Source organism: Pteropus vampyrus, unplaced genomic scaffold (assembly GCF_000151845.1).
Source record: "Pteropus vampyrus isolate Shadow unplaced genomic scaffold, Pvam_2.0 Scaffold45, whole genome shotgun sequence".
NCBI lineage: Eukaryota > Metazoa > Chordata > Mammalia > Chiroptera > Pteropodidae > Pteropus > Pteropus vampyrus.
Genome location: NW_011888826.1, coordinates 3,187,526 through 3,204,375, shown reverse-complemented (window position 1 = coordinate 3,204,375; position 16,850 = coordinate 3,187,526). Strand labels below are relative to the sequence as shown.

Here is a 16,850-nt window from a genome sequence, read left to right as displayed (position 1 = left end):
GGCAGTGTCTGGAGACATTTTTTATTGTCACAACAGGCAGGACTTGGGAGGCGGTGGTGCTACTGCCACCTAGTGAGTGGAGGCCAGGGGTGGTGGTAAACAACCTACGATGCACAGTACAACTCTCCACAACAAAGAGCTAGCCATTCTAAAAGGTGACAATTAAAAATGTCTCTAGACATTGTCATGTGTTGCCTGGGGTGCAAAATCTCCCTTGGTTGAGAACTGCCGTGTTAGGGTATTATGGAAGCACAGAGGAAAGGTATCTAAATTAGATCAGAGACACCACCTTGAGGAAGGTGGTGCTTGAATTTAATTTTGAAAGACAAGACGGGATTAGGTGGACAAAGTAACGAAGTAGAGAAAACTGAATTTATGAAGGGATGGCAACGTGAAACAGCATGAATGAAATCTTTAGGGATTTGAAGGTGGTCTGGGGTAGCTAGATGGGGTTTGTAGATGAGGGCAGAAACTTAGGAAGTTCTGGACTACGATGACCTGTAATTGATTTTGTTTACTGCTAGCCAGGGGAGCTATTGAAAGCAGATGAAAGATAAAATAGGTCGCATTTAGAAAGATCACTAGCGGTGATATGGAGGCTAATTTGAGTGAGACTAGTAGAAGATCAAAGGGTAAAGAGACTGCTTTGTGAGGGAAAAAATAGGAAAGCTTTCTAGAATGAGGGCATTTGTGGTGGGTCTTGAAGGATGGGCATGACTTGGACATGAAGACTTGGGGCTGGAGGGAGAGTGCTAACAAAGAAACAGTGTCAGGAACTAAGGTGACCGCACTCACCAACAGTGTTGAACAGTGTGATGTGATTGGAACAGTGGGGTTGAGAAAGACTGCCTAATAAATTCTCCAGGAATTTTGCAAAGCACATATTAAAGATTCTAAGAAGCCCTGAAATAAAGAGGTCTATTTAACTTTGTTCCAAAGAGTATTTTCCAGTTTCATCTGACCAAAACCCTGTTCTTGTTTTTCCTTGAATAGCTATGGAATAAACTTGGAATCATTACCTTAGTGGGTACAGTTGGTAGATGAAACTGGAAAAGTAAGTAGGAGCTACATTTTTAGGCCCTTATATATCAAACTTAGGAATTTGTCTATCAAATACATTTCAATTAGGATAGACCTCTGTTTAGAAGTAGCTCATATCACTTCCACTCGACTTTCTTTGGCCAAAGCAAGCAGATGTATAATCTCTTCCTCTACAATGGTTTGTGTAGATGATGCTAGCAATTGTGGTTACTTAGAATCATATAAATAAAAGTGTACTCTTTAAGACCAGAGGTTTATGAATTTTTGTGTCTCTAGTTTCTAGTGCAGTGTTATATATTTAATTAGATCTCAATAAACATTTAATGAATGAATGGATTAGATAATGATCTCCTTATGTACATGAGAGCAAAGTATAGAATTGAGAGATTTTACAGATAGAATGCACCAGACTTGAAAACTAATTCTATATAGGTACCTGCAGGATATCTATGTATATATTTATACACGTAGGTTTTTGGAAATATTCTGCTGGAGTTTGGGAAGAGAAGTCAGAATTGGCAATGAAATTTTAGAAGTCACCTGCACTGAGACAATTACTGAAGCCATGAGCTTTACAAGGCAGGTTAGAAAGAGAAAGAAGAGGACTGAGGCCAGAAGGTGTAAGAGCTAAGGAGTGGGCCATGGGAAACAACCAAAGCCAACTGAAGAGGAAGTAGCAGAGGTAAGAGAACAAGTAAATTTGAAGTCAGTGAGAGAAGTCAGCAGGTGAGGCTTTTTAAAACATAGGAATAATCAGTAATGTTTGTTCCTGTAAAGACATCAAGGAAGATGAGATGAGAAATGACCACTCAGCTTGCAATTATACTTTCAGGGAGTATGAAACTACATAAAAAGCAATAAATGTCATATTTTTGAATCACCTAGAAAATGAGATGTGTTATGACTTTTATACTGGCCTTTTCTATACATAGTCTAATTTTTTAAAAAGTTTTTAAAAAACACATAACAAAATTTATCAATTTAACCATTTTCAAGTGTATGGTTCTGTAGTGTATATTCACATTGTTATGCAACCAATCTCTAGAACCTTTTCATCCCGCAAATCTGAATCTATACCCACTGAACACCAACTATCCCTCCCTTTCTTCCTTTTTTCCTTCCTTCCCTCCCTCCTTCCTTCATGTACATCCATCAACACTTTATTTTTGTTCTTAATTATGGGCTTTGCAAGATTCTTCCCCACCCCCAGCTTTATTTAGATATAGTCGACATATACATTGTATAAGTTTAAGGTGTACAATGTGAAGATACGACCCATGTATAAGTTGGGAAATGATTATCACAATAAAGTTAACACCTCCATCACCTCACACAATTACTTTTTTTTTGCTGTGAGATATTTAAGATCTACTTTCCTAGCAGTTTTCGAATATGTAATATGATATTGTTAACTATAGTTACCATACTGTACATTAGATCCTCAAAACTTACTCATCTTATAACTGGAAGTTTGTATGCTTGTCCAGTGTCTCCTCACCCCTCCATCCCTTAGCCTCTGGCAACTACCATTCTACTCTCTGTTTCCATGAGTTCAGCTTTTTTAGATTCGCATATAAGTGAGATCATATACCAGCTCCTCATTTATTCCGCCCCCAAGTCTCTGACAACCACCGTCCTACTTTTTGTTACTATGAGTTTGACTACTTTTGAAAATTCATATGAGTGGAATCATACAGTATTTGTCTTTTGGTGATGGACCTAATTTCACTTAGCATAATGTCCTCAAGGTTTATCCATATTGTACCATGTGGCAGGATTTCCTTTTATTTTTAAGACTGAATACTATCCCATTGTATATATACACCACATTTTGTTTATCCACTCATCCATTCATTCACTGATGGACATTTGAGTTGCTTCCAGTTTCTTGGCTGTTTTGAATAATCCTACAGTGAACCTGGGTTTGCAAATATGTCTTCAAGATCCTGCTTTGAATTTCTTTGGATATATTTTAGGAAGTTTTTCCTTATTTCTGCAAAAAAAATGCTGTTGGGATTTTGATAGGGATTGCCTTGAATGTGTACATCGGATAGTATGATCATCTTAATATTAAATCTTCTAATCTATGAACACAGGGTATCTCTCCATTTATTTGTGTCTTTAATTTCTTTCACCATTGTTTTATAGTTTTCAATGTATAAGATTTTCTTTTCTTAGGTTAAGTTTATAACTAAGTATGTTGTTCTTTCTGATGCTGTTGTAAATGGGATAGTTTTCTCATTTTCTTTTTTCGGTGTTCATTATTAGTGTATACAAACACAACTGATTTTTGTGTGCGGATTTTATATCCTGCAAATTTGCTGAATTCATTTATTAGTTCTAACAAGTTTCTGTTAAATCTTTAGAGTTTTCTACATGTAAAATCATATCTGTGAACAAAGATAATTTTACTTTCTTTTCCATGTGTAGTCTGATTTAATCCTCGCATCAATCCTCTAGGGTAGACCTTATTATTATCACTGTTTTTTTCCTTCTCACAATGATTTACTCTAATAGAAGAAAAAAAAAAGACCAACATTATTTACACAGTGCAATCCCATTCAAATTGGTATATTTAATTAGCAATTATACCTTACCAAGGCTGACGGTAATTGTTTTTTTAAAAGATTTTTATTAAACTATAGCTAACATACAGTACTGTATTGTATGCTGTGCACCACATCCCCATGACTTGTTTGTTTTATACCTGGAAATTTGAACCTCTTATTCCTCTTCATTTTTCCCCCTTTTTTTGATTGTTCAATTACAGTTGACATTCAATATTATTTTATCTTAGTTTCAGGTATACAGCATAGTGGTTACACATTTATATAATTTACGAAGTGATCCACCTGACAAGTCTAGTACTCTCCTCACACTATACATAGTTATTACAATATTACTATCTGTATTCCCTCTAGGGAACATCCCTGTGCCTGTTTTGTAACTACCAATTTGTACTTTGTAATCACTTTACCTTTTTCACCTGCTCCCAACCCCGCTCCCATCTGGCAACCATCATCTTGTTCCCTGCATCTATTTGTCTGTTTGTTTTGTTTGTTCATTTTCTTTAGATTCTACATATAAGTGAGATCATACGGTATTTTTTTTTTTTTTTGTCTGACCTATTTTACTTAGCATAGTACCTTCCAGGTCTATCCATGTTGTTGCAAATAGTAAAATTTCATTCTTTTTTATGGCTGAGTAATATTCCATTGTATATATGTACCACACTTTATCCAATTGCCTATTGATGTACAGTTATGCCGTTTTCATATCTTGGCTATTGTAAATACTGCTGCAATAAACATAGAGGTGCATATATCTTTTCAAATTAGTGTTTTGGATTTCTTTGGGTAAATAGCTAGAAATGGAATTGCTGGATCATATGGTAGTTCTATTTTTAGTTTTTTGAGGAACCTCCATACTGTTTTCCACAGTGGCTGCACTCGTTTGCAATCCCATAAACAGTGCACGAGGGTTCCCTTTTCTCCACATTCTGGCCAGCACTTGTTTGTTGATTTATTAATGATAGCCATTCCAACAGGTGTGAGGTGATATCTCACTGTGGTTTTAATTTATTATTATCACTGTCTTATTGATGAGAAAAATTGATTATTTATTCAACCTTGCTGGGTTTTGCTGTGGTAGCAAAAAAGCACAGAATCTCAGAAGATTAGGACAGTAAAACTTACTTTTTGTTCATGTTATGTTTCCCCTGAGGTCCATGTCTTATCTGTCTGGGACTCAGGCTGAAAGAACTTTATATGAGATGTTGCCATTTGCCTGGCAAAAGAAGGTCAGGAACGGAACCATGAGATGGCCTTTAAAGCTTCTTTAGAAGTGGCTCACTTACTCCCATTGACATTTTATTGGCCAAAGTGGCCACACTAGACTCTAGTGGAGCAAGACCTGGCTTCCTCCTACAGGGATGGCCCAAAAGAGAGGGCCTTGTAGGCGGAGGGAAGAAACACTCTACCATACTGGAACTCGGCAAGGTCAGACATTTAGACAAGGATGTGTGGCTGAACCAGCTATAGTGTTATATTAGACAAGACTATTCAAAGCTGCTTCTCAGTAGGAACTTTCACAAAGGTAACATTAATAGTGTATTATATGCCTTGTCTATGAACTTCATTCCTAGAAAACTTACCTCCAATTATTCTACTGGTTCATTAAGTCCTCTCATAGTTTATTCTGTTTTATCCTGAAAGTAAAACCCTATGACACCAATTTTTAGGATTAGGACACACTCTCCACAAAGCATGACTCATCTCTCATCCTGAAATGATGCCTTCCTGAGGTGGCTGCTGGGGCGCTATGCCAGGCTGAGACCTCACCCTGTGACACTGCTGCTGCCCACACACACTTTATTGTTAATATAACACATTTCTTTGCTGCTCCCTAACAAATGCATTCTCCTTTAGGATATAACTGAATTCTGTTTTGTTCTTTTTATACTTTTTTCCTGCCTATCTATTAGGATTTAAGTGGGTCAGAGCTAGTTAGGAACAATTTTTTATAGATACTGTCTTTTTTTATGGTCAAAATAGAAGGTAATGGGGGATTGGGGGTGGAGAGGGAGCCTGGCCTGATTATCAGAGGTTTCTTCCAGGTCTAAAATTAAATAATTCCTGTTCCTTTATTTTTCTCAGTTAAGGAAAATGTATTACTGATAGTTAAATTCCAATGACTTGATTTTTCATATGAGGGCTTTTCATATGAGAGAAAAATTTACTCATACGCATATCACTGGTGGAGTCAGATATTTTATACATATATTATGTATTATATATACACATATATAACATATATATACACATACACACACATACATTACTAATTCAAACTAAGTAAGAAAAGATAAACCTTTTGGAGCACTGAAATACCTCGGTTTTGTTTCCAGTTACTTTATGTACTTTGTTATGTAGTAGAAGTAGTCTACTACAGCATGGTTTAGTAGAATTTCTTGATGGAATTTACTTAAATATATAATTGCCATATCCATATTTTTATCATAAATTGTCATTGAACTAAAGAATACTTGAAATTTTCCTTTTGTGAATACATTGTTATGATTTTCTAATCTTCATTGTTAATAATATAAACATAAACTATAGCATAAGGATCCCTGGATTATCACAAATTCAGAATTACTAGTATCCAAATTAATGTAGCAGTGAAACCTCATTTTAAAAGTGGGTGATAGACCATTCAGTGTTGATTGTGGAGAACCATTTTGTAAACACTATCTAAATCTAGATTAAAATATACTGTACTAATGCCAAAGAGGACACTGGAGACATTCCCTTAAAGTTCTCTGTCTTAATCTCTCTGTTATTGTGTTTCCACGTTTATAATGCCGGTTTCTGTCTGTCTCTGCCTCTCTCTACGTTTTCATACTTATATCCACATATGCATATAAATACAGGTGTATTTACATATCCATGTGTAATTAAAGTGGAAAGAAGATGGAGAGAAGCAGATAGATTTGGATGGTATTGGGAGGCGGTAGTAGTGGACGCTGCCTATGGCCTGATTGGCTACTGTGAATGAGCAATAGGAGTTGTGAAGGTGACTCTTTGGTTTTGACTTTCTTGGCTAGATTCATGGCAGTGTCATTGGCTGAAACAGGGAACTTGAGAAAGAACAAAGTATGAGGGGAAAAGAATGTTAGTTTAGTCTTAAGAAGGTTGAGTTTGAGGTGCCTTTAAGACATTCAAGGGAAGTCACATTGAACATTCCTAGCTGAAACTGAGTGGGCTGGAGATATAAATTTGGGAGCCATCAGCAAATGAGTGGTAATTAAAGCTGTGGAAATAAGTAAGATTACCAAACCTTTGAAGAATAAGTCAGTGCCTGATTTTAGGATTATAAATCTACTAAAGAGTGAAAGGGAGCAGCCTGAGAGAAGAAAACTTAGCTTTTCCTCTAGTGTGAGAGTTACAGAGGCAAGATCAATGGTGATCGAGAGGTAAGGTAAGATTAGAAGAATGTCCATTGGATTTAGTGACAAAAGGGGATCATTGGTGATCTCTGAAATACTTGTATTTTCTTAATACATGGCTCTGATATTTCTTCACTTCAGTCCTTCCTTGACACCTCAATTCATACTAAACCTCTGCACTTTTTCACTGGTATTTAACTCCCTTCATTATTTAATTGAATCCTAACTGTGAAGCCTTATACCACCCCCTATTAACACACACCTGAAACTCCAGCCAGACTTGATAACTTGCCATTCCTTCAACAGTTGTTTTCCTGGGTCTTTTCCTCATGCTTCTTCCTTCACTGTTACTGAAATTTTACTGATCCTTGGGCACCCAGACCAAACAGTACCCCGGTCATTGCCCACCAGATGGGCTCACAAGTCTGAACTTCCAAACACTTTCCTTTCACGTCTCAGATGATACATCTCACAAATGATTTTAACATTTTAATTACTTTGTACTTTATTACGCTTTTTAAGTTATGAGCTCCTTGAGATTTGAGACTTGTTTTACTAATATTATAACTTCCAAAGCATCTGATATCTTTTCGAATCAGTGAATAAAGTTTTAAAAAAATACTTAACAGAACAGAGCCTATGTGTTAGCCACTGGGCTAAGTACCTGAAGGCATGGTTTCCATTTCATTTAATTCTTAAAGTAACTGTATGAAATAGTTCTCACTTCACAGATGTGAAAACTTGTGGTTTAGAGAAGCATATTTTAAAAATATTTGGGGTAAATTTTATTAATTATATTTAAAAAGGGATGAAGTTCCAAAATTGTAAAAAGAAGGCTCATTGTAAGGTTAGCATCTAAAAAGAAGGGATGTATGCATACTCATGTTTGTACTGTTTATGTGCATAAAACATTTTTTTAGATAACCACAACCGAGTTGAAAGTAAAAATTATTGAAATTTATGAATTTAATGGGAAACAAATAGTTTTACATTTCTCAATTATACTGAGTTTTTCCATTGCTATGACTCAATTTAAATTTCTTTTAAACTGTCTAGAAATTTAGGTAATAAAGTATATCAGCTCATTCATTCATAGTTTTTCTCGCTTTTTTCTTTTGTATTGCCTGATACAGTTGTTTAGTGTGTAAGGTGATGAAGAGAAATGCACAGAAGTTTATTAATGGATGGAAAGGAGTGAAACTTCCATTTGCCTGCTAGAAAATTTCCTGCTACTTTTTTTCTTCTGATTGTTTTCTTCAGTTCTTTTAAAAAGTATTGTGTGCAAAGCTTTGTTGTGCTCAATGCTGGAGAAAAACTAAAGTGTACCCTAAGGAGCTTACAGTCTGGTGTAGAAAATAGACGTATGGACAATGTTGTGATCCAAGCATAATGAAATAAGTATAAGAAATACACTCTGGGTGAATTGAGGAGGAACTCATTAATTCTGAGGAGAGATAGGTGCAAACTTAGAGAATACTTCTTGTGGGTAGTAGTACATTAAAATCTTTACAAAAGAAATGATCTGTATTGAGAACTAAAAGAATAATGGCTGTTCTTTTGTTTTCTTAACAGACAAAGAATGCTGTTCAAGCTTTGATTGATAAGCACCAAAGAATACCTGGAAACATTATGAGTGCTTTGTTAGAACGTTTTCATAAGAAACAAAACATCAACTAAAAGACGATCGAATATGTTTATATTAATATGTTTGTGTCTATAGTACTATCTTCTAAATTTTGTAGGTTCTATAATAAGTATTTTTGTAAAAATCATGTTAGTAAGCATCTTTCTCTGAACTTGTTTAAAATTGTATTGTCAATTTTGTTTTTGTAATTGTGTCAAATTTTAAACAATAACTCCTTTCATGCCTAATTATTCAGAAAATGATCACATTTCTTTTTATAGATTTCTAATAATGTATGATAAACATATAGATTATTAGAGTTAGGTTTATTAATAATAGCAGTCTAGTTAAATAAACATTCCTAAATAATGCATCTAATTACTATATCTGTTGCACTGAGCTAATTTTGCAAGATGGTATAACCTAGGATTTCGTATAGGCACTTAAGTTAGGGAAAAAATGCTCAGATGTGCCCTTCGTTCCTTTCATGACCTTGAGCAAGTCACCTCATGTTTTTGTGCCTCAATAATTTACTTTTTTAAAAAACATGTTTATACTATGGTGAAGAATATTATTTTAAATTCTTTATATTTTCTGTGATTGATAACTCTAGAATTGAAATTATAACCGAATTAATTAAACAATGCCAAGGTCTTTTATAAGTTCATGTACATATTTTGTCCATAGGATGTTTTAAATTATTCCTTCAAGTATGATGTCAAGTTGCCAAGCATAATGAAAAAGGTGTACTGTTTTTCAAATTGAATAAAAAAGAAATTAGGAAAAGTAAAATTTCTAATTATTATTTTTTAATATTATATTTTTAATGAGAATCTACAAACAATATAGTGTGTGCTGGACGTTGTCAACCCTATAATATGGCATTAATAGTGTAAAGTTAAATATCATTGTAAGGTTAAAAATCACTGTCATGCTTTGCATTTCATATGTCAAATGCTGATTCTAGGATGATGAAAGCAGAGTTAAAGAAAGCTCTACTTTTGCTCAATTTCATGGCTATTCATTTCGACTTTGCAACCAGTCAAATGGTTTATTGTTTCAATAAAAGACGAATGATGAATTTATGTGAACACAAAGCTTTCTTAAAAATTAATGGCTTTTGATTTGTTGTCTTCTTGAAATCTGAATTTAAAAAGTATTTAAACAATGGTACTGGAAATCAAATGCAGTATCTCTCTCCCTTTTTTTAGATATTAAATTACTTGAATTTTTGTATATATTTTTGTATAACATGAATGTATGATATGTGTAATGTATATAAAATTAAGCAACATAAAAATAAAAGTAAAGCTGAATTGCAGTTCATTTTCTTATTAAATTGCATATGTGGCATTTTCTTATTTTAAACCAATTTCTCACCTGCAGTTATGTTCATGTATCTCAGCCACAGTTAATAAACCTTACCTTCCAATGTGATTAAATATATTTTAATTTCAATGAAAAGAGTCCATTAATGATTATTTGCAGCTTTGTTTTCTTCTAGCAGTGAACAGTGTTTGTTTAAAATTGATAAATATTTCTAGAATGAATGAGTACATGATCATAAAATTAATGAGAATAATGTTTTTGGGCGACTATTGGGTTTTAAAAACTGAAGAATGAGCAATATTCATTGCCAATGTAGCAAAAGCTATGTTTTTTTTTTTTTTTTACAGTATTTAAGTTTTATTGCTTTATTTAAAACCTTTTTGTTGTTCTTGTTCGCTGATGTTCAGACTAACAGGAGGGCTTCCTGTCTTGCTTAATATAAAAATCTTTATCTTAGTATGCATTATTTCATAAACACTACATAAATGTTGGTGTGCTTTTTCCAGTGTGTCAAATCAGGAGGCACATAATGTTGGTTTGTGTCACTAGTTATTGTAATTTTGATCACTTGGTTAAAATGGCTCCCACCATGTTTCTGCCCTGTTACTTTTTCCTTTGTAATGGATGAATTTATGGAGAGATACTTTGAGACTATGTAAATATTTGTTTCTAAACAAACCCACTAGCTTTAGCATCCTTTGAATTGACTATCCTGAATTAATGATTACTATGAGAGTTTCAAAAGTGTGATTTTCTAACTCCATTATTCTACATTTATTAGTTGGTGTTCTACTAAAAGAACTTTTCAACCTCTCTTCCCCACATATACCCTTATTTATTATCAGTATGGACTCTGAAATTCGTATTTTGTTCAAAGGGTTATACATATACTTTTAAGTAATTTAAATATTAAACCCTCTGAAGTTTATTAAATTTATGAACTGTTGACAAAATAAATGTTTACAGGGGAATGTGGGGTGAGTTTTTGTATTTGCGTATATGATTACTATTTTTAAAATACATTTTTGTTACTTTTTTTATCGTAGTAAAATATACATAACAAAATTTATCATTTTAGCTCTTTTTAAATGTACCACATTAAGTACATTCACAGTATTGTGGAACCATCATCACTATTTCCAGAACTTTTTCATCATCTCGAACAGAAACTATTAAACAATAACTTTTCATTCCCCACTCCACCAGCCCCCTGGCCACCACCATTCTACTTTGTCTCTATGAATTTGCCTACTCTAGGTACCTTATGTAAGTGGAATCAAACAGTATTTGTCCTTCTGTATTTGGCTTATTTCACTTAATATAATTATTTGATGTCTTTTTCCAACATAGTTCCATTGCCAGTTCTCTAATTCTCTGACACCACCTGAGTGATTTTCTTCCTATTTATGTTTACTTTCTTTTTCAATAACTTCTCATTTTTATTATTTCCCTTTTTCTTTAAAGTTTATTGTTTTTATAACTTCTTGAGATGAATACTTAAATTGTTGATTTTTTAGACTTACAATTTTCTAATATATGCATTTATATTTGAATGTTGCTAACAGTAAATCTTAAAAGTTTTTATCACAAGAAAAAGTTTTGTAACTGGTGACAATTCCTAGACTTATTGTGGTGATCATTTTGCAGTGTATACAAATATTAAATCATTATATTGTACACCTGAAACTAATATAATGATGTAAGCCAATTATACCTCCATAAAAAAATAGTCATAAATTTCTTCCTAAGCACTACTTTAACTGCATCTCAGTTTTAATGTCATTCTTTTATTATTTAGTTCAAAATATATCTAATTTTATTGTGCTTGCTTCTTTGTTTTCTTAATTTTTGTCTTTGAAGCTAGGGTAACATAGAAGTATATTGCTTGGTAACTTAAAAGTATATTGCTTAATTTCCAAACATTTAAGGATTTTCCCTTAGTTGTTTGTTTTTAGTTGATTTCTAGCTTAATTTCACTGTGAACATACTTGAATGATTTCAATTATTTGAAAATTGCTTTATGGTGCAGCATATGGTCAATATTTGCTAAATGTTCCATGAACAATCACAAAGAATTTTAACTCAGTCTTGAATGAAGTGTTCTATGTATGTAATTAGGTCAAATTTGTTAGTTTGTAGTTTTATTATTTAAGTATGGTGAGGCAATTTGTTTTGAAGATAATTGCCTTTGAAAAGATAGTTTGTGACTCATAGATCCCAAGAGGAGAGAGGCACCATACCATGCAGGGCCATCATTTGCAAAATTCTTAATCTTTTTAGGAAACCTAGTTAAGTCTTTTCTTTCCTCCTTTCTTTGGAGAAAGACCCTCTCCCTCAGACTTAGAGAATTACTTTGAAACAGGTTACTCAGGTCCTCTGGCTATTGATAAGGATCATTGAAGCTCAGCATTTTCCTTGGCCTATTATAAGGCAGGAATGGCTTTAGGCCAAAACAGGGCCCTTAGAGTCAGGGAACAGAGGGGACCTTTAACGCAAGTTTTTCCTCTCTTTTTTTCCTTTTACAAAATATATTAACCAAGCCTATTTTCCTTTACCTGCTTGATGGGCAAATTAATGATAGAAACATAACTAGATATATGATTCAAATAACAAGTTTTTATATTTTTCCTTGTCTAGGGACATAGGCAGCTCTTCAGCAGGAAACCCAAGACCCTGTCCTGACTAAGGCAGAAAAAGAAAGAGCTCCATGAAACCCCAATAGGCTAAGGCCCTCCTCAGCAGGAAGCAGATACAGGAGAACTCCCGTCCCTCAACATCTGCTAATAAAAAGGTGGTTCAGAAAAAGGTTAGGCAGGAAAGTTAGGGGTTTTCGGGTCCACTTGCTAAGACGCTGAGGTCGTCCTATTCTAGAAAGGGTCTGCTCCAGTCTGTCCACAATTAAGCAAGCCAAAAGGCATTTTTTGGGTAAAAGTAACTCATACAAGGAAACAAGCAGAAAATTGGGTACTAGTTTCAGCCAGTCACTTGCACCTGTGTAATGAAGACCCCAACAACCTTAAACTCACCTGAGCCTTATTATACCATCATTATAATATGATGCATATGCCTGGAAGTTCATTAATATCATTATAACCAACTGAATTCTGGGAACAAATGTGCAGAAAGCAAATGATGAGTCACTGAGTCCTGTCCAACTTAGCTGTCAATCAAGAAAGCCCAGTCCTCTAAGAAAAGTAACCACCCACAGCAAATAGGAATAAATCCCCCAAAGTTTTTGTTACCAGGTTTGAGGAACCCTCCTCTGCACTCCTCTTTTTTTTTTAATTGTAAAATATACTGAATGTAAAATTTACCATCTTGACCATTTTTAAGTGCACTGTTCTGCGTCGTTAAGGGCAGTCACATTGTTGTCCCACCCATCTCCAGAACTCTTTTCCTCATCCCAAACTGAAGCTCTGTAGCCATTAAATAATGGCTCCTAATTCTGCCCTCCCCCCAGTCCCTAACAACCACCATTCTATTTTCTGTCTCTATGAATCTGGCTACTCTTAGGCACCTCACATAAGTGGAATCATACAGTATTTGTCCTTTTGTGATTGGCTTCTTTCACTTAACATAATGTCCTCAAGGTTTATTAACATTGTAGCAGGTGTCAGAATTTCCTTCCTTTTTAAGGCTGAATAATATTTTATTGCATGTATAGACCAAATGTTGTTTATCCATTCATCTGCTGATAGTTGCTTAGGTTGTTTCACATTTTAGTGATTGTGAATAATACTACTATGAACATGGTATACAAATATTTCTTCAAGACCCTGCTTCCAATTCTTCAGAGATTATACCAGAAATGGTATTGCTGGATCATATGCAAATTCTGTGTTTATTTTCTGAGGAACCACATTTTCCTGCTCTTCTACTTTTACAAAAGGTTTGACCAGACAAGATATTTAGGATGTAATAACTAGAAAGATATTTTGATTTTTCTTGAAGAACTGGAAGGAAACTTGGTAATAGAAAGGTGCAAGTGGATAAAAAAAGTCAAGGCAACTTTTAAAGGGAATGACACATGGGCAAATAGAAAAATGTAAGACAACAGTGATCAGAGGGACTCAATGTGAAGAAAAATATTCAATTCTGGAATAGAAAGAATGTCATGGTATTCCTAAACTAAAAGAGAATGCTTTCTAGATCCCTGTTCATTGAGCACAGAGTTAATTGAGTCTTTTAGAAAAATGTACTGTCACATCACCATTACCACACTCATAAATTTTAAACATTGTAAAATTACAGGATTAAAAACACCAAATTTTGGAATCTGCGCAGGGCCTTCTCATTTCCCCATCCAAATGCTTTCCTTTGTTCTCAAAAGGTTAATGGAAGAATAGGGTGTGATCTATAAAACATTTAAGAAACACAAAGTAGGGGAAAAGGAGGTAAACTATGTGAAACTTATGGTGCTTGTTCCAGACAAAAGTTTTGACACAATACATACTAATAATGTTTGTCAAATAAAAGGACAAAAGCATTACGTTTCAGTCTTTAAAATAAATTATTTGTTTAAATGTGGAAATGAAAAATAAAGTTCTTCTAGTATGAGAAACTTTGATGTAAGTTTAAAGAATTTATAGGCTTTTATATAATATAAGGCTTAAAATCCTTATATTTTAAGCAAATTATCTAATTTCGCCAACTTCCAATTCGCTCTCAAGCTGTTCTCAGTCTTTTAGCAGCATTGCTCTGGCTTCACATCTAATCCGGGGACCTTGACCTGTGCACTTTTCATCTATGAGTGACAAGAGGAGCTGCATTTTTCAGGGTTACTAAGGACACAGATTTTAGTGCAAATAATTCCAAAGCAGAGACTTCCATGAAGAGATCACCTGCAGAGCTGCGGGTCAGGTTATGGAAACAAAATGGGATGGTGAGGCTTGAGACCACTGCTAGTAGGCACTGCTTGCTACCCGGTCACTACCCTGAGGGCTGAAGGGGCAGGGCTGGGGGCAGGACCGCAACACATGGTGTTTCCAAGCCTAGGGTGAGATGGACCTTGGAGAATAGGCTGCTGGGTGAGCCAATAAGGTACAGAGGCAGAGAGTGAGCAAGGAAAGACTACCTACTCTCTCCTCCACCCTCCAATTGCCTGCTGATGCCTCTTGCTGACCCAACCCAATGGCAACGAGCAGACAGAAGCCTGGGGAGCAATCAGTAGGGCTTCCCAAGGTACAGGTCAGGGTGGAGAAAGGTGTAAAACGGACACAAGAGGTGTGGACTGGGGGGCAGGGGTTGGCAGAGTCAATGGCACAGGATAGGATTTGCTAGCAAAAAGTGACAGCCCTTGGAACAAAGTGGCTGATCCTTTTAAACCTGGATGCCTTTAAGAAAGGACCATCGCTTTCAAGCAAGCCAAATGATAAAGGTACATAGAGGGCAGCCAAGGGGGTTAGGCTGAGTGAAGATAGTCCATTCTATCTGGATGACACTTTTAAACACTCATTCAATGAATATTTGTTAAGCACTTACTGCTGGGCCAAGGTGACTATTGGTCTAGGGCATGGGTGCATGCTGCTGCTTTAGGACAAATCAGTCTGCAGATGTGTTTTGTTTATTATTTTTATTTTCAAATTTCAAATTTCCGTTGCTTTAGATGAACTTGACTTGTCCAGCTCATCAAAGACCCCATGGCTCACTCCTGTCTTGCACTAGCCAGGCTTACACCTGTCCTACACTGGCCTAAGAATGGAACCAAGCTGGGCTTGGGGTTCCAGAAGATATTTTCAGTGTAGTTTACCTTCCACGAACTACACCCTTCTTTTCTCCTTCCATCTGTCATTGTTTTAGCTTCCCTGTTAACATTTAATTTGGTACCTGACAACCCACTTGTCCTATAGGTTAGCATGTCCCTCCCTGGGCTGGACCCTGCCTCTGGACCCACCCTGACTCCTGCGTGGATCCCATTGGGTCCTCCCTGCTCACCTCTGGTCACACTGAGTGCTTGGACCAACTCTGGACAAGTATAGACCGGTTTTTGCAAACGGGCTCAGGGCTTCTAGCACTGGCTCCTCAGGTGGTTTTCCTGTCCCCACCCAAGGAACTGGCACCACCCGGCTGCTCCCTGAGTCCTGTTGGCAGTCCTGTTGGCCACTATCCAACAGGCCCACATCTCTTAGGGAGAACACGAGTTCCTCTACCTATCCCACGCTGCCACCCCATGTCATCTTCAGCAAAATCTGGGGGTTTGCCTCTTAGCAGTGAAGTTCATCTGTGGACCTTTATTGGCTGCCATTTCTAAGTTGAGATCTTAGATTTGCCGAAGAAGGCCTGATCTCAGATGGAATTTGGTCTTCGAGGGTGAAAAAAGCCGAAATATTCAGCACAGGGCTGGAAGAAGTTTTGTTTGTTATGCAACATTTCTGGAAAAAATACACAAAAAATGTTATTTATAATGGTTACTTTTAGGAAATGGGAATGGCGAGAGGAAAATTTTTACTTTTTCCTTTCTATCCTTCTGTATTGATAATATATTTATTTTACTATAAAGGAAAACAAGAATGCCCAATATTTAATTTTAGTTTTAAGGTTCTATAGAAATAAATTCTGTCCATCTTCCAAAAACATTAGTAAGACCACTAAAGGGCCTGGTGTAAGTGAGGTTTTGGGGGTTGGGGATGAGGGAGTCGTTTTCTGTGGAAATCAAAGAACGTGACCAGGATTTATATCCAGGTGGGTTAAAGGCAGTGCAAGGAAGCTTTATGGAGCTTTCTAGGCAATTCTTGAACTAAACAAATTCAGCAGAAACTAGAGTCTAGAGACCATAATAACCAAGTAATTATTACGTTCCCAGGAATTTGCAGAATTCGGTCTTACTTACTTTTTCTAGCAACTGCAAGGTAAGTATTATTAATAGCCCCATTTTACAGTTGAGAAACTAAAGATTAGAATTTATGGAAG

The 16,850-nt window shown here is 35.6% G+C and overlaps 1 protein-coding gene across 1 annotated transcript in view; it reads left to right on the top strand.

The window, feature by feature from the left end:
* The window catches only part of TMEM68 (transmembrane protein 68), a 40,300-nt gene extending 30,233 nt beyond the window's left edge, over positions 1-10,067 (top strand). Inside the window, exon 6 of the mRNA XM_011359167.2 lies at positions 8,561-10,067. Within this exon, the coding sequence (XP_011357469.1) occupies positions 8,561-8,665 (105 nt within the window). The 3' untranslated portion in view covers positions 8,666-10,067. The remainder of the gene's footprint in view (positions 1-8,560) is intronic.
* Positions 10,068-16,850: the final 6,783 nt, after the last annotated feature.